Consider the following 20,987-nt stretch of genomic DNA (forward strand, 5'->3'; position numbering starts at 1 on the left):
GGGTTTTTATTTTTATATTTTTTTATTTATTTATATTTATATTATTTTTATATTTTATTTATTATTATATTTAATTATATTTATATTATATGTATTTTTATAGTCTAGTCATGCTTTAAAATTAAGCCATCTTTAGAAAAGGGGAAGAAAAAGCACATCTTTGAATGAAACAAAGATTTATGTTGTTGATGAAATAAAATATGTTCTGAAAAATACCCCTGAGGTTAAGTTTCAAAGAGAGAAAAACAAAGTTCAAGAGAGAATTTTAAACATAACTACTGATAACTGAACTGCGGATTTAGAATTGATGATCTCATGCACAAAAATAATGGGTACCTTGCTCAGAAAGGGAAGACAGTAAAACCTAATCTTTGTTTCTAGAACTGCCAAATGCACATTTGTAAGAAGGGAAGTATTTCTCATCATGATTGTTTTATTATTTAGATAATATCAGCAGAAAATTACTGAATTTCATTTTATTTCATGCAGGAGGTGCCAGAGTCCTATATGGAACAATGTCAAAATCTTAACAGAGTAGCCAAAGGCTATATTGAGCTGCCTTCTGCTACCATACATTACATTATATATTATATTTGTATCATATGAAATAAAGAAACCATCCTAATACTATATCATCTTGCATTTCTATTCTGGCGTTACACAATGTTGATGAAAGTAGCATTTTATGCTTTTTGCCCATCTTTTGAATTATGTTCAACTAACTTATCAATAGAATTTTAATGTGCTTTTATTTTTAATAGATGTTCACATACCCATTCTTTCCGGCTTTGTTGGTTCTGCTTTTCTTGTGCCTACACAGCATGAGGAGCTTAAAATAGCAAATAGTCAGTTGTCTGCAAGCTTGGAGAAAACATTAAAAACTGAACATTCCTCTCATTAAAGTGAGCTTTTAGTAGAAATATCAGATGTCTAAGAGAATATTAGACAACAGGCTTTACCTCTGAGGAAAAAAGAAAAAAACCTGCAAGATTTTACAAAATTCACGAAGTTGCCTTTTTTGTTCATATCTTTCAGCATATTTCAACTGTTCAGCAGCCCACTCATTGCAAATTCTTGACATAGACAAATCTACTGAATGTCGAGGGTACTGGAGATGAAAAATTAATTTTCATGATTTTGCACAAGGTGCTTAATGTTTAGGCAGCTGAGTCTGGGTGGGATTCAGGTCCAGATTTAATAAAGCTTAAAATAGGTGCCTCTATGAAGGTCTACATAGAAGCTAGGTAGCTAGTGATCCATTTTGGTCAGTGGAAACCTAGGGCTTGATGCACATGCCTAAATATATCTAAAAGAATTTGGCATGTCCTAAGGAAACTAGTAAAGCTACAGAGATCCTCCAGACCTGCAGGGACCTCTCTGTAGATGTAGAACTGAATATCAGGCCTTAGATGTCTATGGAACCAGATTTCACACGTAGTAACTCTCAAGAGAGTTACAGGCCCACAGCTCACACATAGATAGCTACCTGGAGATATCTACATACACTATCTCCAGTTGAAAACAACTGAAAATCCCTTAGAGGAATGGAAAATCAGGTGCAACCAGATTCCATTCTCACTCATGCTTTTCTTGGTTTGCTCTGAACACTTTTGAATACTCACCATCATAGTATGCTTTGTACTACAACCTTCTGCTAACAGAGTTTCTGAAAACACCCAGAATTCCTCACTGGTCATCTCCGTTTGCTTTACCACCACAAAAAATAGGTGAAGCTCAGGCAAAACTAATAGACAAGCTAAATCTAATTCTCCACAGTCACTTGAGTCTATGCTGCTCGGAGTCATACTTAGAGGATTCGCCATGATTCCATGCACTGCGTTTGCATTTCGCTGCAAAATTAACAAACACAGAAGATGAAGAAGGTAATCTGGGCACCACATCAAAATGGGACATGAAAGCAGAGCCAAGGTCTGAATCTAATATTGGCTCATGATTTTCAGAATGTTATGCATAATGCTGATTGACACTACAACAATGCCTCTGCCCAGGGAAGTGGAAAACTAAGCAAAGGAGTAATTTTTCTTCATAGTTCCACTAAACTGGAATACCAAAAAGGAACAGTTACTGATGGTTTGGGGTTTTTTTTTTTTTTGTCACAAGGCGAAATCAGGCAAGTTATAAGCAATATGGAAAAATAAGACAACTGCAACACTGGGATAACGTCAGAACTGCCCTCACTGTAAACAAGGCCTGTATCTTATTTGGTGCTTCTACAACCCTTGTATCAAAGATATTCCACACCAATAAAATATCAGAAATATCCTGCTCCACCCTTACTTTGCAATAAAGAGTAGGAAGAGAATGGTAGCATTTAACTGAAGCAGGGAGCTTCACAGAACTCCAAAGCCAAGGCTGTGCCCTATGATATACTTTTCAACCGACTGCAAACTGACTGCTATTAATAGCAATAACTAGGATGCAACAAATAACAATAAATTTCATTGTACAATTCTGTTTCATTATAAGAAATGAGGGATAAAAACTTGTATGACCACATAATGAAGAGTTGAGTAATTATATATAAAATACAAGGGACATAAGGGACCTGAGTTCTGATACTTGCTATTTTCGGTTTCCTTCCCAGTTTTAATATTTGTGTGTATTATCATTGTGTATAGGGTAAACATAATTGTGTACTTGATCTTGAATATAACCCCCTGTATTTCTTTCAAATGAATAAAAAAACCCCAACAAACCAACCCTCAAGCAAACACTAAACAGTGTCTTAAATGACAGTTTAGCTAAGTGGTTTACCAGGGGAATGTGGATCCTTCAGACAATATAGCCCTTTCCCACCCTGGCTAGATGACTAATATAGCAAACCATGTAATCTTCTTGGATGTTTATTCAATATTTCCATAATTATTGTAATAGGTTTTCTATAAATGCTTTAAATAGGTAACCGAGCCTCTCAATCACAGTCTTTATGTTCAGTAGTGTTTGTACAATATAGTATTTCAAGTTCATACATTTACGCTATTGCCAGTTCCTGAAACAGGCTTAAACACATGGGTATCAAAAGACCAGTTCTGGAACAGGGTACTTCAGATTTCCCAGAAAGGAGTTGTATCACTAGGTGATTATGGGAAAAAACATACTCTTAGTGAAAAAACACATCTTCTTTCTTGAAAGCTTCTTCCAAGTTTCTTTCAATAGTTCAGCTGTCTGCCTCAGCATTCACTCGCAAACTTTTTCCAGGAACTGTGCTGAGAAGCAGTTGCTCCTGCTCCAGAAGTGATGTGTCTGTGCCCTGCCTCAGCAACTACAGCTCTTTTACCTCTGTCTTCATAGGGGGACACCATCACAACTATTCCCATTCCCTTTTAGCCATTTGCACCATAAGCTGTACTAATTATATGTCAAATAACATAGCTTTGTGCCTTTTAGTACTTTCAAAGACTTCTAAATGCACAGGATTTTAAAATCAGTTGTGATGGGTCACATCTCTTACGTGTGTTATTAGACACTGCCTACAGACTAGGGCAGAGAGCATTACAGAAGTCCAGCCCACTATTAATAGAAGTTACAGTGGATATATGTATAGACACAATCTATACAATAGGACACAATAAAGCACCCGTTCAATGACTAGCAAAAATGGCTATATAAGAAAAATACTTCTTTTCTAAAGTAAACTGTATAGCAGCCTATTCTATTTAATACAGTAGCTGGAACTCCGGCAATAAACAATTCTGATGGTCAAAACACAATACGCTTTTGCAATTTAGGTCAGCTTTATCACTTTTACAAACTAGTAGGTTAAGCCATCTATAAAACAACAGGCTTAACAACCTAAGATGCAACCCAGCATGCCACCCTGCTTAACATCTACTATTATCCCCCCTGACAGGCTGAGCTTTAACTAGGTTAGCATGAGCTTAGAGCAGAAATTACAAACAGCAAAACCTAGCTGAGGGATTATGAAGGTAGTGTTTTACAAATTTGAGCAGAATCAGGGAAATTACTTGTTAGCGTAAAAGAGGACCTACTATTTTTTGGTGGTAAAGAACATTTACAGACCCTAGCAACTTGCTTAGGAGCTCCTGATACTCAACACCTGTATAAAATAGTTGTAAGTTACTGCTAAGAAAACTGTTCTGCAATAAATTATTCATTTTAGCTTTTATTTCCTCAGCTCATCTGGTGGTATCTATGGTGAAAAAGTACAAAAGGATTACACCGAGATGGACTATAGGGACACTAGCAGCTTTCTGTCTTTCTGTTAGAAGTCTATTTCATAGAAGGATACTTCTAAATATTTATTTATTAGCCATAATAAGTCAACTACGTAAAAAAAAAAAAAAAGGGAGAAAATAAGCAATGGTTTGTACATGATTAGTGTAAAAAAAAAATGGCCATTGCCTGATTTTGTGTAGAAGCAGCTTGGCTCCAGCAACCTTTCCCCATGGAGATCAGGACTCTGCATCATCCCTTGCCCCAGTGAAACTGGGGACGAGGCTTGGCGAGTGAAACACTGAGCCAAGGAAAGATGTACGGCTCCATCAGGCAATATTATATTCAAATCTGTCAGAGGCACAGTGCTGTGTGCAATGGAAGTAACTGGAATACATCAAATTGCAGATATAAGGAATCTTCCAGTGGGGAAGGAAAGAACCTGAGTGCTGTGGTGGCAAGCTTCTGTATGAGGTGTGAATCCCAGCTTGCTGCACCCCTGCACCTCTCATCCCCAAGAATAAGCCCATCTTCCTTGCAGAGTCCCCTGTAGAACTGAGCCCCACATCCCTCCCCACAGCATTCCCAATTCCCTTCATCCCAGAGGATGAAAACTTTGCTACCCCTCCTTTCCTGCAACCGCAGCAATGCTTTGAGTGATCCTCATTGGCTGTTTTAGTAAACTAAACATGGCGAGGAGCCATCCTCCTTAGCCATATCTGAGAAACGTGTGGTGGGCTGGTAGTTGGAAAGTGCCGAATTTATGCCAGGAAAATTTCTGGCAGCTTATAGACGATTGTGTTATAGCAGGCCGGACTGTTGCTGGAAATGTCCAATTTTACTAGTATAAATGCTATTACTGACTGTTACTTTTTATGAAACTTAATATCTTGATATCTCAACACCTTTATCACATTTGTTATCAGTGAGTACCAAAGCTATGGGGGAGGACAGACTGGCAGGATCACCACCCAAATCTAGTTTCTTGGGGGTTCAGTCTTTTTCAGGACTGAGCTCTAGAAAAGCACACCAAAAAACATGGATGAAGTGAAAGGGACTTTTGCCTATGACATCTATAGGGTCATGACTTCCCTGTGCATGTCTACCCTCCCAGCTGAGGTCAGAGCAGGTCAATAGTATGTGCAGTTAAAAGCTAGCCATGCACTGGCCTCTGGGAGATTTGCCTGGTGACCCTTGTCCCGTTCCTCCCAAGAATTGTCCAGGGAGAGGTAGCAACACTTCAAAAATTGCACACCAAAGCTAATGCTAATTAATAACCTTATTATCCATCCCCAGAGAGGTCAAAGACTAATGAGCTGACCTGAATCACAGATGTATTGGCAACAAACAACATAGGAAGCTCTTACCTATGTTGCACTGTTGTCAGAGTCTATAAATTCAGGTAACTTTTGTAAATATTCTTAATTCATATGAAACTAAACTTTAATTAAAATAGTTTTAATTTATATTAAATTTAAACTAGAGTGGTAGTTAGTCTCAAGTGTTAAAAAATCTTGTTTAAGTTACTTATTTGCTGCAGAGACAAACAAGGTAAAGCCAAACTGTGTGGAAATCCTGAAGTCAGAACTAGGTAAGGCAGGCAGAGTAACACCACACCAAAAAAAAAAAATTGCTTTATTTACTGCAACTTGTGATTTAGTAGGGGAAACAACAGCTGAGGCAAGAAAGTGTAGGCAGCTGAAGAAAAATTGAGGAGGAGGAGGATTAGAGGTAAAACATATTCCTCCTCCTTCAGCTGATGATCACATTTGCCCAAAAGTCCTGCAGCCAAGTGTGATCATGGTGTAAACACTGACTTCAGAGAAGCTGAGCCTTTCCACTCTTGTCTGAATTTGTCCTCCAGGACACCAAACTGATAGAACTGCATCATTTTGCTCATCCTCAGACAACTATCACCCATGGAGCATCATTATTCCACTGGATGAGGCAGTCTGTAAAGCCGCTGAGACTGACAGACCCTGGGAGCTGCTGTGCTGCTGTAGTTACCAGTGCAAGACCTCTCAGCCCTGCCAGTTTCATGAACAGCAAGAGAAAGACAGTTTTGGTGTCTGCACTCAGATTGCTGTCATATGTATATGTATCTCCATGCTGCAAATTACATAGTCAAGAAGAAATTCATATCTCTGCTATGTATGTTCTGCACACAGCAGCATGGCTAAGGACTTTACTAACATGGTGCAAACACCACCATTTCTGAAAAGGTGCATTATGGCTTATACAAACGGAATTACAGGTTGGATTTCCAAAACTGATCAGTGCTGACCTAACTCTGTCTCCACTGAAGTCAATGATGAACCTTCCATGAACTTCAAGACAGGCAAGCACTCATTGCTTTATAAAATATACTTTTAATTTCACTTAAATGTGAATTAGCAGTCATAGTAATATTTGCATAGAGCTATTTGTCAGCAATACAAAACCATGGTCCTAGTGCAAGCAGGTTAGGTCATTCCATTAGCTCCAAAGTGATTATCTACTCATAGGCATTGCGTGTATACGTACATGAAGTTGACACAGCCCGTCCCCGCAGGTGGAGCAATCCAAACAAAACTGAGGTTTGTAGTCGGAAGATGGCTCACATGCGACGCAACCACACTGCACATGAACTGGTTTCCAAACTGGTGATCAGACATAATTCCTACAAGACAGAACCAGGGGAGATAAACAGTAACACGTGTTAATGGCTCACTGCAAGGTGCTAACAGACTGAGAAATACATCTGCCATGTGTTTCATCATGGGGACACATCATGGAGTGAAACATCATGGAGCAAAAAAAAACCAAGCGTATGCCATTGAGTAATTAGAATTAATGACAGTGAAAACACTGGAGCTGGCCTTTGCTTGAGCCAAGGCTGACTTTGTATTTATTACAAGGCTCCATGTATTTACTACTGTTATTCTTCATGAGACCAATACCAGAGGAATTATTTGCATTTTCAAAGGAGGAGCTGGATCACAGCTGCTGTAAATCAATGTTATTCTATTACTTGATTTACACCTATTAGAGATCTAAAATAAAATAAAACCTGAAGGAAAAAATGCTATGTTTTAATACGCAAAATGAAGCTTTCAGAGAAAGGTATATTCTTTTAGTAGACAGACACAGGTATTTGGAAAAAAACAGTTGAGCTTTGGATCATGAACTCTTCTGATCTGAAATCAAAGCAGCAACCTTCAGCAGTTTTACCAGTATACATTCCTTTGATTTTTTTGAATCAGCCTCTAATACATGGATGAATGTAAAGGTTATATATTTATGCCTCCTTCTGGAATTCACTGCAGTTCACCATTAGACAAAACAACTGTATTTTTAAACAAAAAAACCAAAACAACCCAAACCAAGATCAGACAGCAATCTTCTCCCCCTCAGAGCCCTTCTGTGGTTTTCTACAAATAAATGCAAATGGTTATTTGTTTAACACCCATTAGCTAAAAGTAAGGCTATCTCGAGTGGATTACTACACCTTTAATCCTAGTATATTAAAGAGTAAACGTTGAAACTCTTATTTTGAATGTACTTATCAGAAGGAAATGCCTTGTTCCACGTTACTTCATTATTGAACCTTAGATTCAGAAACTAGTGATGCGGGCTGAGACATTACTAATAGGATCAAGAGGAAAAGCGAATGGTAGTAGGTACCTCCATGTTCAACAAGGTCACTGTCAGCCATTAGGTGATTATGTCTCAGAAAGTTTATAGTAGCTGGTATTTCTTATATTTACTTGCTGCGATTCAAACACTATAGAAATAAACCCCATCTCTGCTTCTCAGAATCCTCTACAACTATTTTTGATGATAATTCTTCTGTAATGCAAAGCCAGCAATTTCTCTTAACCCCTGACAGATCCAGAGGTGGAAGGAGTTTGCAAGTGAGATTTCCTCCAAGGAGGGGGACAAATCCTTCTTAATGCAAACATGCTGCTCCACCTGGTGCTATTGCAGGGACTGCCATGCCACCAGCATGTTGCAAGGAGGGGAGCTGTCCTACAAGCAAACCATTCAGCATTTTATAGATCAAAAGCAACCTCTGAAATCCCATTCAGATACTGGTGAGGATCACAGACTATAGCTCAGGGTTATATGTTATTTATCCTGAGGGCTGTTAAATTCAAAACCAGCTTCAATTTTCGAGGGGCGAAATGAAGCCACAGTGAGTTTAAGTAATCTATCCCGGGAACATCAAGAAGCAGTGGATGATGGCAGTGATACCTGTATCTTTTACAAATGACCACAACTTTCTCACTTAGGGTTTTTCAGTTAGCTCCCCACTGAAGTATACACATGAGGTTTTCCATCATTTGCACAGATATACCTTTCAGCTCAAATTCTCAAGCAATGCTGAAGCCCATTGGGTCAGGATAGTCACAAAGAAAGCTCAGGCTCCCCAGGGTGAAGCTTCTTTTCTAGAGAGGAGTAGAGGGAAATCCAGGGAGATGGTATTTTATGACTCTTGGTTATTGCAAGACACTAGATGCAGATGAGGTCTGGCCACCTCTTGCCATATTGAATTGCCATTTTAAGTACAGTATTATTTACATTCCTTGGCTAATTGGGAGGGGTGGCATTACCATGCTCAAAGAAACTCACTTGGCTGGAGCCCAAGCCACTGCCTCAGTCTCACTGCTGAAGTCTATCCAGTGATGCCTTGCTGAGACAGATGTGTCCAAAAATATGCCCGGAGAGGTCACTTGCCGGGTAAGTGGTATTTAGGCAATTAGGCTTTACTTTTCTGAGGGTGAAAGGTGGTGACTGGTTCTTTCCCAAATCTGTGGGTCTTGTCCCTCTCTCTTTGAAGTTTGTGCTCAAGCCAGTGACTTCAGTGATGTGGGATGTGGTCTCTGGGAATGATGTGGAGCACCAGCTCTCATCTATCATCATCTCTGGCTGCACAGTGGGAAACAGAGTGAGCAACAGACTTTATCAGGTTAATTAAATAACAGATGCTGTCAGGGGCAAAACAGGAACAGCCCTTTAGTTTGAAGAAATCCCCCTTTCCAAAGCCAGCCAAATACAAGAGAGGACAAAGACTGCCCTACCACATCCTCCAGCCAGGGAACAGGCACACCAGCTTGGGAAATGTGACTGCTTCCCTCCTTGGCAGCAACTTGTGAGTTAATGAATTCCCTAGGTTTCAGGCAGTAGACTGCAAAAATGTGTCTTATACATCAAACGCATACAACATCTGTGGAGAATTTCTTTTTCCTTTGATTTACAGTTTAAAAAAAGAACAATTTTGCAGTGACTAGAATAAATTCTAAACAATGAAAAAAACAACTCATTCAAATTTTTGCAGAAAAAAGTCAATGAATTGCACAGTGAATATTCAAAACCCAATTTTATAATTCTATCACCATTTTATCTTTATATTTTACTAAAAATTTATTTTGATAATTTTTACAGCTCTTCTCATCTGCTGGACCTTTACTGGGTTCATCGACTCCTTTTTGGAGTTCAGAATCTTCAGAACATGTCACAATAATTAAATACTGACATTTCAGTGAGTGACAGAGTGATATTAAAAAAAAACTTTTTTGATGCTTAAATACCAAAACTTCCTACTGAAAAGGTGAACATAGAAATATGTTCATATGAAATATGAACATAGAAATATGAACATAGAAAATGCCAAAAATGGAGCAATACGATCGATACTAAGTGCTCACTAAATTAAGGATAAAGAATGTAATTTCCCTTCTTGCTTCCAGTCTTTTTGCAGTCCCCTGCTATGGAAGGCAACTCCTTCTTTCACCTCCATTCCCTCTCTACCCTGGCAAGCTGCTTCCCAGACTGAATGTTTGTCCTGTAACAAATCGAAGGACAAATATGAACCAACATTCTATTGCAAAAAAAAAAATGAAATTAATACAAGAGAAGCCTGATTATAAAGCAGCTCTCAGAATAAAACTGTATCCTGTATGTACCTCAGACAGCTTCGAAGACAGAGCATGCCTTCATTTAAGGTGCTTGGCTCAGGTCAACATTGCACTACATTCCCTCTCATGTCTGTTGACCAGCTCAACTATGTATGTTCAGGTCTAGTGCTCACAAAAATAATAATCCTAAGGTAAAATTTTAAGATTTGTCTTTAGAAAACACTTTCGCAAATAATTGTTTCCATGTGACTTACTGAATACTGAAATGTTCAAAGGTTTGTGACAGCTACACATCCATAGCTCTAAAACATGCTACATGCAAAGATGTCCCGAGCATCTCTCTGAACTCCTATTCTCTTGGTTTTTTTACAGTGCGCAGTCAGCATACTGACATGTTTCAGACATCTGCACTTTCCAGATTCTCCGTCCCTTAAAATTTCTGAGGTTTTTGGAGTCTTGGTATAGTTATTCAAATCCCAGACACGCTTTATACCAGTCAACAGAACTGCTGGGAGAGGAGCTATACATGCTCCGTCCCTCTTGAGATTTATCTCAGCAACTGCTTTTATTGTGCAAACCTTTTTAAATGTGCCTAGCCCTATTCAGCACTATGCATCATTGCTGAATCAAAGAACTTCTATGTGAAGAGATGTTAAGAGATAGATTAAACACAAGAAATCCAGAGACAGAGAAAAAACATTGAATGAAAAATATTTGGTAAAGTCAGATGACAAATACATAGCTTTAATATTTACATGTTAAAAATTGTTTTATTGAAAATCAGAATCACTGGAGGGAAATATTTTGGCTCTTTTTTAAGGTGACATACAGGAAGATGAGTGAGATGTGAAGATCCTGATTCAAGTGGTCCATAAATGGCTAAGCACAAGTGCAGTTCCAGAGCTCCTCATTACTATCACCTTGTTGTATAGCTTCTCCAAAAGGGAGAGCTATAGAAGATAGGAACTACTCTCCCAGCTGGGCCCCCAGGAGCCAAAAGATTATCTTTTCTACTGGTAGAGCTTGGAAAGTATCTAATGTGGCAGATAAATATAATAAGATTCACATACTTTTCTGCTTTCTAAGTCTGAGAAATATGGACCTGTAATACTCCTGACTTACAACATGACGTATCCTCCTTACGTACCCTCCTTAGGAAACAGTTTCCTAAATCAGAACTTTATACAAGAAGCTCTGCATGTCAAGGTCCTTGGTAAAACATTCATTGAGGCCGTCTCAACAGACTTTGCAACACCGAACCAGATGGTAGGTAGCCTGCCATTTCCTGTTTACTATATGAATTGAGTATAATATTAAGGGAGAGGGTTACTGTTAAATACAGGTGTAAAATGAATGACCGCATTTTGGTTTTGCTGCCTCTAAACTGATTATCTGCTACATGCTTCCATTTTCAAAGTTACGCATGAGTGACAGCAAAATGCCAAACATAAAATATTGATGAAATACCAAGAAAACAAAGCCGTAAGCAACCAAATCGCTCTGGGATCTTTGGGAAAGTAATCATTCCTGATTAGTAGACACCAAATTTAAGTCAGAAACAGACACCTTCAAATTAGATTTTGCATTATGTAAAAATTAAGTACCTAGTCCTAGGAACAGTTTTTTCCTATAGGAAATAATGCTGGGGACCTATGTTTGCCATACAGGCTCTAGCATCTTGAAGGGTGACCCATAAACCCACAAGCTAAGCATGGTTTTGCCTGGTGTCACAAAGCAGGGAGTGATGCAATCTGGACCGTGCCAGAATACACCTCTCCCATGCTGAATCCCATGCTAAAGTGGCCAAAGCAGAGCCTGCAGCTTGCTTCTCCCATGCAGCACAAGGGATTTGTTCTGAGAGGGGATGTAGGACAATCTTTTATTTTTTTTCAAGATGGAAAGATGCTGGTAGCCACATTTTTTATAATAATCTGTCATTTAAAGCAATCACTTTGGCAGAGACTTATGCCCATAGTCTCTTCTTCCCAGAAGCACATCTCTGTATGAAGTTGAAAATTAATTGTATATAGAGGTCCCCCGACTCTCCTGTTGTGTATAAGAAGGCACTACACAGATGGTGTGTATAAGATGGCACTGTCACAGCAAGAGTGCTGTGACAAGCAATACAGCTTGGTGGATAGTAACAAGGAGCCTGGCTTTTTAGTAAGGTCCCTGTTGGACAAGTACCCAGGACCACTGCAGTAACAGGGTTCTCCTGCAAGTTAAGGGAAAGCCATGTGCCGCTCCACATCACTTGAGGAGCAACAGAGGCTGCGGCACAGTTGGGCAGGTAGACAGCAAGATCTGAATTCACAGAAATCCAAGTGCAGGCCCTAAGGAAGTTTTTAGGCTAAAATCTATTCAATGGATGTATGTAGACACCAAGCGCATTTTACAGCTACTGAAGCTGCAGCTTTCAGACCACGTTTTCAGTGCTAGGCACCTCTTTGTTCTAGGTCTCTTTGGATGTCTAAAGGACCTTTTTGATTCTGGCTGAACACCTTCCTGCTGATGGGAAGTGGTGAATGAATTTCTTACTTTGCTTTGCTTGTGTGTGCAGCTTTTGCTTTACCTGTTAAACTGCCTTTATCTCAATCCCTGAGTTTTCTTGCTTTCACTCTTCCCATTCTCTCCCCTACCCTACTGGAGGGGAGGTGAGCAAGTGGCTGTGTGAGGCTGAGTTGCCAGCTGGGGTGAAACCACTACAAAATGAAATACCTGTTTTCCCTGAGTGTTATAGCAAGTGAAAAAATGCTTTATTTTAGTTACTGGAAAAATATTGGAGCAACATCCTTAAACTGTTATGAAACCTTTTCAGGACTCTGAAATGTAAGTCTTAAAATTCTGTAGAACACTAGTGGTAGGAAGAAAATCAAATTTGTAAAAAAACCCAAACAAACAAAAAAACCCCCAAACAAATATGTTTAAGAAAAACATCAGTAGTCTGTGTTAAAAGGACTGTTTGGAGTAAAGAAATATCTGGAGACGGTAACTATAATTTATAAAACATCAACACAAATGTACAGTTATGAGCTCATGCAGTTTCTACTCAAAGTAGCCAGCTGAAGGCAGCTGAACTACCCCTGCAAGTTCCTTTCAAAGTGAATAAAGGTGTAGAATCAGGCCCTAAGTGAACTGCATTCACCTAGCTAAAATATGCTGTTGCTGATTGATTTTGGGGGGATGAATTCATTCTGCTTCACAGGAAAAACACATCTCTTTTGATAGAATGTAACAGACTGCTAAAGCACTTGGTGGCCTTTGTGATCAATTAAGGGTCAGGATGGTTTGATAAATAATTAAATAGTATGAGGAAAGAAAAGACCAGGAACTGTCAGATACATTCTACCGCCCAGCAATATATCACCTTTATCTTTCTTGAAGTCATGTGTTTGTTTCACTATTATTATTACTGCTTCATTATTAAATAATATATCATCTCAGCATATGTAGTGTTGGGGAAAATAACACCCACAGGCTAATAAGAATAGCAGAAAAAGAACAGATAAGTGTATAACAACTTAATAAAGTCTCACTAAAATCCATAACTCTTTTTGTGGTGAGGAGCCAAATACAGCATGAATACCACAATCTGATTCCTGGGGGAAAACTGCCATGCTGAAGCGACTCAGACCTGGGGCAAGAAGTGTGGGGTCTATAACCTTTTACTACGTATATAAAATTTAAATGTGTTTTCTTTTTAATTCTGAAAAGAACAAATTATTCCAAGTTCACATTTGAACTACATTCTCAATTTGGAATCCAGGTATGCAGCAGATCAGATTAGGGCGTTTGGGTGATAAAAAGAGCAGTGGTTTATGTTCACATTTTTTTTAACACTTCGTGAAGCAAGCACTTCACTAGAAATAGTGGTTTGCAGGAAAAAAATGTTCAGATTTATGAAAATTTGCTCTGAAAGAAGATTTTTTTGCTTAATCTTTCTTACAATGTTCTACTTTTAAAGGATTGTTAATCAAAACTTTGGAGCAGCTTTTTCTTAGAAACCACTTAGGGGTATAATTTCATCTCAGGGATTTATGAGTCCCAGTCTCATTAGACCTAACAGGAGCTACACATATGGAAATTGTGGTGCACGGGGAGGAGAATATCCCCTTTCATTTGCATAATTCCCCAAGACAGTGAATGAGCCCCTTGTGTAATGTGCGATATGGCCACGTGAGTCACAGGGATGGGAATGGTGAGACCCTGGCCTGCAGTGTGCTGGTGGTTTTAGGGTGGCCATTGTCAGGATGGATGAGAGGACAATTTACAGCTGAAGTCTAAGTGCTCTATAGAGACCAACATGGTATTAAGTGCTCCAAGGCAAGTAGATTTAGTAACAGTAAACAGGGACCAGCAGTAATATAAACAGAAAATGCTAATAAGCCACTGTGTTGCTGAAATATAGAAGAAGAAAAAAAATCTCTTTCAAAGGCTTGAGCCAAAACCTATTTTAAATATTTTCCTAACAGCCCCAGCATGATTTATAATAGCAACTTTTCTGGTTCTCTTTATAGAAAACTATTAGGCTGATACCTTCATTCTGTACTAGATATTCATAGGTCTGTTTTAGCAATGTATTCCAGTTTACTCTTTTGCAGAAAAGCACTGTCCCTGGTTTGCATTCACTTTTTTTTCTGTTATTGTATTTGGGTGGTGTCTCATCCATATGAGCAACTCTTGTACAACTTCCCCAAAATACCACATTTTAATGCATCTTTGCATTTTTCAAACCTTAATATGGGTTCCAGGAGCCAAACATCAGACGCATCGCTTGATAGATTTTGTACCAGTGACAAATGTGATGAAGGACCACCCTGTTATCATGCCAGACATCTGTTCTCACCATATTCATTCTTAATGCCAGCAGTAACCACATCCTTCTCCTTACAGCAGTGACAATTCACCAAGGCAGCACTGGTGGTCCCCAGAACTGACCCAATTTCACCTCTACCAAATTTGGTAGAGGTGAAACTGCAAACCAGCAGTCTTAACTGACAAAACCATACTGACCTGCCCACTTAAAGAAAGCCATGAACCAACCAAACCTCTCTGCTTACCAGCACGAGTAACATCAAGTGAATCATCACTGTGTAAGAAACAACTACACAGTCCAATATAGATGTAACTGCCCAACATTCATTTATAACACACATACGTCCTGATTGCAGCTGCACAGCACCCTTTCCAAGGCACTAGCTTACAAAAAATTTCTTTAATTAACTAATCTTCACCCCAGGCTGTGCTGGGCTGAGTGGTTTGCATTCTGACAGTACTCTTCTCTGGCTATACTGGTGCTGGTGACATCCCGATATCCTGTTCACTCTTCGATAGCCTAGTATGACTAATTGGGATAATGGCTTCATGGCTTTACCTACAAAACCCTAAATCTCTCTTTAATTTATTTTAAATGAACTTAATGGTTTCTGGCAGCAGTCTGCGTTGTAATGCGTTTCCTCTATTTTGATCCTTCGCCCACAGACGTGTTTTGCATTTGCTCGCGTTGTTGTCACTGCCTCAGTCACTGAAGGACGCACTCAGTGCCTGACATCCTCTTTGCACTTACACTGTCCCTACTTGCACTTTATATCTCTGTTATCGACATTGTTGGTGAACTCTGATGTTCTAAAATTGACAGGTTCCTCCAAAGCAAATGAAGACAGTCAAACCAATCAATAAGGATAACCATATAATGAAACCAGAGGGACTACCATGGAAATCTTTTTTCCAGACAGAGGATTTACAATTTACACACATCTCTTCCTGTTTTGGAGTAACGTTATGCGAGTTATTCTGTTCTATTCCCCAACTCCTTATCTCAGATGATCTGAAAGTCAACTTGAAACCATGTACTGTGAACAGAAGCCACAGTGTGTTGCTCACCAGTGTCAGCTGCAAAATCTCCACAGAATAGGCAACCGGAGGCAGTTTCTATCCAGAGAAGCAGTCTAGAGGCACCCCAGGTCTCCTGATCCCCTCCCCAAGGCGTGGTTTGCAGCAGCCTCAGCAATGCCAGCATTCAGTGAGCTGTGTGAGCTCTCCTATAGCCACACGTTCCTTTGCTGGGCCACTGAAGTGACCTGCGGCATGGCCGGTCCCAGGGCCTATGGGAGATTTTGGCATCAGGGGTGTCTCATAAAAGCCTTTCCTATCTGCTCAGGAAAGATTGCATGCAGGAGCTACACATTTGCGAGGGAAAAGCTGGCTGTGGCAATAACACCAGGGACATGCACAGAGGGAAAAGCGGCAGAAGTTTTGTCATTCAGGTACTCCATAAAACTGGAGTTTGAAAGCCAAAGTGTTTCCCTGCTACACACTTCTCACACTTCCTTTCATCACCAAATAAGAAATATCAGCTGTGATTTGCAGACTTCTGTGGTATTTCTAGCAAAAAAGAAAAATTCCTTCTCTACAAACACCCAAACAGTTGCCGTAATTTTTTTTTTTTTTTTATCTTTAACAACAGAAAACTGGAACTTGATCACTGCAAAGTCTGGCAGTTGTTCCCTTTTCCTTGTGAAATGGACAATCGTTTACTTTGCCTCCTGTTCTATCTTCAATAATTCAATAGTCCCACTCCTGGCAACTTCATACTACATCTCCCGCACTGATCAGCAACGGATTATAATGTTGAGAGTGTTTCACTAAACAGCTACTAAAGAGAAGGGCAGCATGCCCATCAGTCTGAATCTCTGCCCACTAAAAGCAGAATGGTATCCATGAAAAAGAAAACTCCTCAGAAAACACGTTACAAGCTAGCAAACATGAAGAGCAGCAAAACTTTCAGGAAACAAAAGCTACATACAAAACTTTACACACCAAAATAAGCAAGAATAATCACAGCCAACAAGCCCAGAGGGAAAGCAAATTATTTTGCTCATTCATTTCCATATTACTGCTTTTAACTCTAGCAAGAAAAAATCACTCATGAGAAAAAATCTGGTGCATTGCCCCCCAGCCATATGGTATACATTAAGACATACATACCACAGACAGAAAATTGTAACACCGCACTTTTATTTCTATCTGACAACACATACTGTCAGCTGAGAGCCTGAAGGAAGCAAAGAACAAAGCAATTTTTCATCTCATTCCTTTGCCTGAAACTTACTTCTTCTAGACAAAACACTACCAATCCCAAATATGCAAGAGCACTTCCAGATCAGATATAGGAACAGCAAACACAAGCAAGCTACCGAGAACAGTAATCCTCTTGTAAACTATCTGTCAATGTAAACAGTAATTTTGGGGGAAAAGACTCCTGTTACTGAAGTCTTTGTCCTCAAAAGAGCACTTTATGACTAAATCTTAAAGGCTGATCTTCTGCATCCCATTTCATGGGATCTTAAAATATTGTCCTGAGAGCATTGTAACAAAGCTGCTGTTGGGTCAGAGCAGCAGCAGGGCTAAGATGTATCCCCGAGACCAGCACATGCCATGCCATGGACCTGGGCAAGCTGCAGCCCTCTCTGTGGTTCGCATCCTATGCATTTATGGGCATAAAAATCAAAACAAAATAATATTTACATCTGAAACCTAGTCAATATTCATGTGATAGCAGCTAATGACACAATGTGTGTGAAAACTAAGCCTGCTCAGAAATAGGGTGCAGGGGTCCTCCAAGTACGTGACCTCCAAGCTGACCCACAGCTTTGCTGGAATCAAAAAACCTTTATCTAGAGCTATGGCAATATGAGTACATAACCCAGCAAATGATCACCTGTAAGAGGTCTGAGTTGATTTCAGGATCTGGGACATAAATGGGAAAAAATATTTGGGCTCCAGGCTGTGACAAGCAGGGGGTGAGTGGGAGCAGAGCACCCTGGGTGCTCCTGCTGCAGGTCTTCAAACTAGATGATTGAATTTGATCTTAAAACTTGCTTAATTCAGTTCCATGAATGAACACTTAGCTGAAAGCCTACCTGTCCGAGCAAACAACCCCCACTGTGGCTGTAGTACAGTAAATGTTCCAAGATTTTACTGAAGTTTTAAAAAGGGTTTAAAGAACAGAGTAAGTCAAGGTAACACCCAAGGGACTTACAGTAACGAACAGCAGTCCGATTAACACATAAAAAGTCAGCTAAAAATATGAAGATCAAAACATAGCTCTGCTTTTTGACCTGCTAATCTACCCTTAACAAGGAAAATATCTCAAAAAGCTGCATTCCTACAGTGAAGTTCTCCTCTTTGTTATTGATTTGCAATATGATGAAATCAATGGGAATTTGTGTCACAAAGGGAGAAATTTGACTTTCCATCTCTAGGACTCAACTACATGTTTTCTTGTTTAAGGCAGATTAACTGTTCAGAAATGAGCAGGTTTCCTAATTTACATTAATCTCAGCACTGTATGTTACTCAGCCATGTATGTTAATTGAAATGCTTTCCCACTAGGGCTTTCGGATACTTTGCAGTTATAAATTTGCTGTCTCACAGTATAACGTCAGCTCTCACAAATATCAGCCCTTCTTCACATGTTCATGTTCTCTATTCTGATACTGATGCTTTTCTTGGAAGACGTCTATTAATCTATGAATGGAGTTAGTGCTTCCGGATCTTGTTCCCCCCATTGATAGAAAAACTAGTATACCACAGGATATTTCTGATAAATAATATGCTTGCCAAATCCAAGCAGATTAGGGAGTTTCCAACTCATTACAAACATGGGCCAAATATGCCAGACAGCTTGATCTGGAAAAAATGGGGGAGCCTAAAGCTGGCTAACAGAGTATTATTTAGTGCAATGGCCAAATCATCACTGAGGAAGGAGACTGTATTGAATAAACTGCTTCTTGGGTAGACTGAAGCCTACTTCCGTATAAATTAATCCAAAAGGCAACAGAGCCATTGTGGAGTGAGGCTGAAGAGAGCACCATAGTGGCTTCCTGGAGAAGCTGCTCTGTGTCTAAAAGTGAGCAAAGACATGGAGGAGTGGGGAATGCCCCTGTGTCCTGCTTCCCCCAAAAATATTCATGGTAGAACACTTGTAATCACTAATTGTGGCTGTAACGAATGTGATATTCTCCATTCTTATAACACTGCCTGGTCTTTATTTTGCAGTTTATCCCAATAAATCACCATATTTCACATTGAAATAATTTCCATAACCAATTTTCCATCTATTTTACATTTAAATACTTTGAAATACCAGCAGTGCACAACTGCAGTTGCAGGTTGTCCTGGCAATATGTCTAAAACTCAACAGCTGCTGATACTCTGCATATAGGTGCATATGGATTTGGGTTTTTTTAGCAACATGTGGGTTATTATTACTTACACAGCCCTATGCAGTGTAGTACAGAGCACAGACAGCTCTTTGGAAATTACATCTAAGCTTAAAATAGCCATATTTTGATAACCATAGAGAAATAATAGCAATGGAAAGACCAAACCCATGCAGTGTTATCTTCCAGCTTTTGAATACTTCTTTTTTCCTTGTTCCTTCTTACATGATACATTCAAGATATTTTTTTAAATAGCAAATAAAGGAAATAAAGCATTTTATCACATGCAGATACAGAGACCCTCACACTGTGTGATCTAAACCCAGATCTGACCAACCTACTTCGGCAACGTATACAGCTTGAACTGTCTTACTATTGATTTTGGCTATGTTGAAGTTACTTCTCTGAATAATTAGACTTATGTGGGCATCTCCAAATTAGCTTTCAGCTGCTTAAGTCAGCTACTGATAAGAATATATGAAGTTGTAAAACTTTTGTAAAAGCTGAGTAAACACTTGAGTCATTTGCCCCTGATAACTCCCACGGGTATGGTCCAGACCACTTGAACCTATACTTCAGATGCTTAATGAGCCTGTCCTCACACAGTAAATGATTATACTCCTTTTATAAACAACATGGAGAGATAGGCGCCTGCGATGGGCTCCAGAGAAGGCTACCTGTAACTTGTGTCCTATTTAGTCGCACAAAAATTTCAAGCATTGCTTGATAATAATAATTATGAAGCACATTGTAAATATATAAACATATCTAGAAATTAATATATGCAACAAAAAGAGATTGTGATTTCCTTCAGCTAGCCCTACAATACAATTACTTCCAAGAAAATAAAGGAAAGAAATGTTTTTCTTGCTAGCAGGCACCTTTATTTTTGCATTGCCAAAACAAATTCCCAGTATTCACTGCAGATGTGACATTCAGAGATTTTTAAATCTTTTTATAACTAATTCCACTCACTCTGTGCAAATGGCAATTTTCGGAGATGTGTAACGTGGGTGGATTGTTTTAGGAAAATTACACTATTAGGGATATCTACCTTAGTAAATTTAATTTACTTCTGGAGTAGGAAAAAAGTAAGAATTACTCTAAGACTGTTTTAAGAAGAACATTAAGGACAGCAAAAAAAAGCTGAAGTGAAGAGAGGTCATGATAAATCTCTGAGTACTGGGGGTTGGTTGGTTTTGGTGATCTCTCTGGGGTGCTTTGAGATCATGAAGGTAACAAACGATGCTATATCAGTACAGGAAAGTTGAAACTAATCCTCAAGACAAATGCCCTATGAAAGAAACAAATCTTTGCTGCCGAAGTGGAACATTTTAATGTGATGTGTTATTCACAAAAATGAATGAATGGCTATATTTAAGGCTGAGCCTGAAATGCCTCAGACAATCCGGACAATAAGGTAATAGTCAAATGACTACATCTTTACAAGTATAGTTGTATGTATAACTATATAATATACATGTCAGTATAGGTCTTCTTACAGGGAAAATGAATAAGCTAGTACAGTATAAGATATCTTTATCCTGTTAGAATTGGATCTCTGCTAGAGAATATAACAGTTTGATCACAGCTTCCTTCCCAGAGGTCCTGTTGTTACATCAGGACAAATTTGTTGTGCATGAAATACATCTTACAATCAAGTATATAATAG

General features: G+C 39.1%; 1 protein-coding gene across 2 annotated transcripts in view; it reads right to left on the reverse strand.

The window, feature by feature from the left end:
* Positions 1 to 20,987, reverse strand: part of RELN (reelin) — a 287,656-nt gene that overhangs the window by 200,907 nt on the left and 65,762 nt on the right. For both annotated transcript variants that reach the window (XM_030480802.1, XM_030480801.1), the window contains exon 3: positions 6,718 to 6,853. In XM_030480802.1, coding sequence (XP_030336662.1) covers positions 6,718 to 6,853 — 136 coding nt within the window. The remainder of the gene's footprint in view (positions 1 to 6,717; positions 6,854 to 20,987) is intronic.

This window comes from Strigops habroptila, chromosome 3, assembly GCF_004027225.2.
Source record: "Strigops habroptila isolate Jane chromosome 3, bStrHab1.2.pri, whole genome shotgun sequence".
Classification (NCBI taxonomy): domain Eukaryota; kingdom Metazoa; phylum Chordata; class Aves; order Psittaciformes; family Psittacidae; genus Strigops; species Strigops habroptila.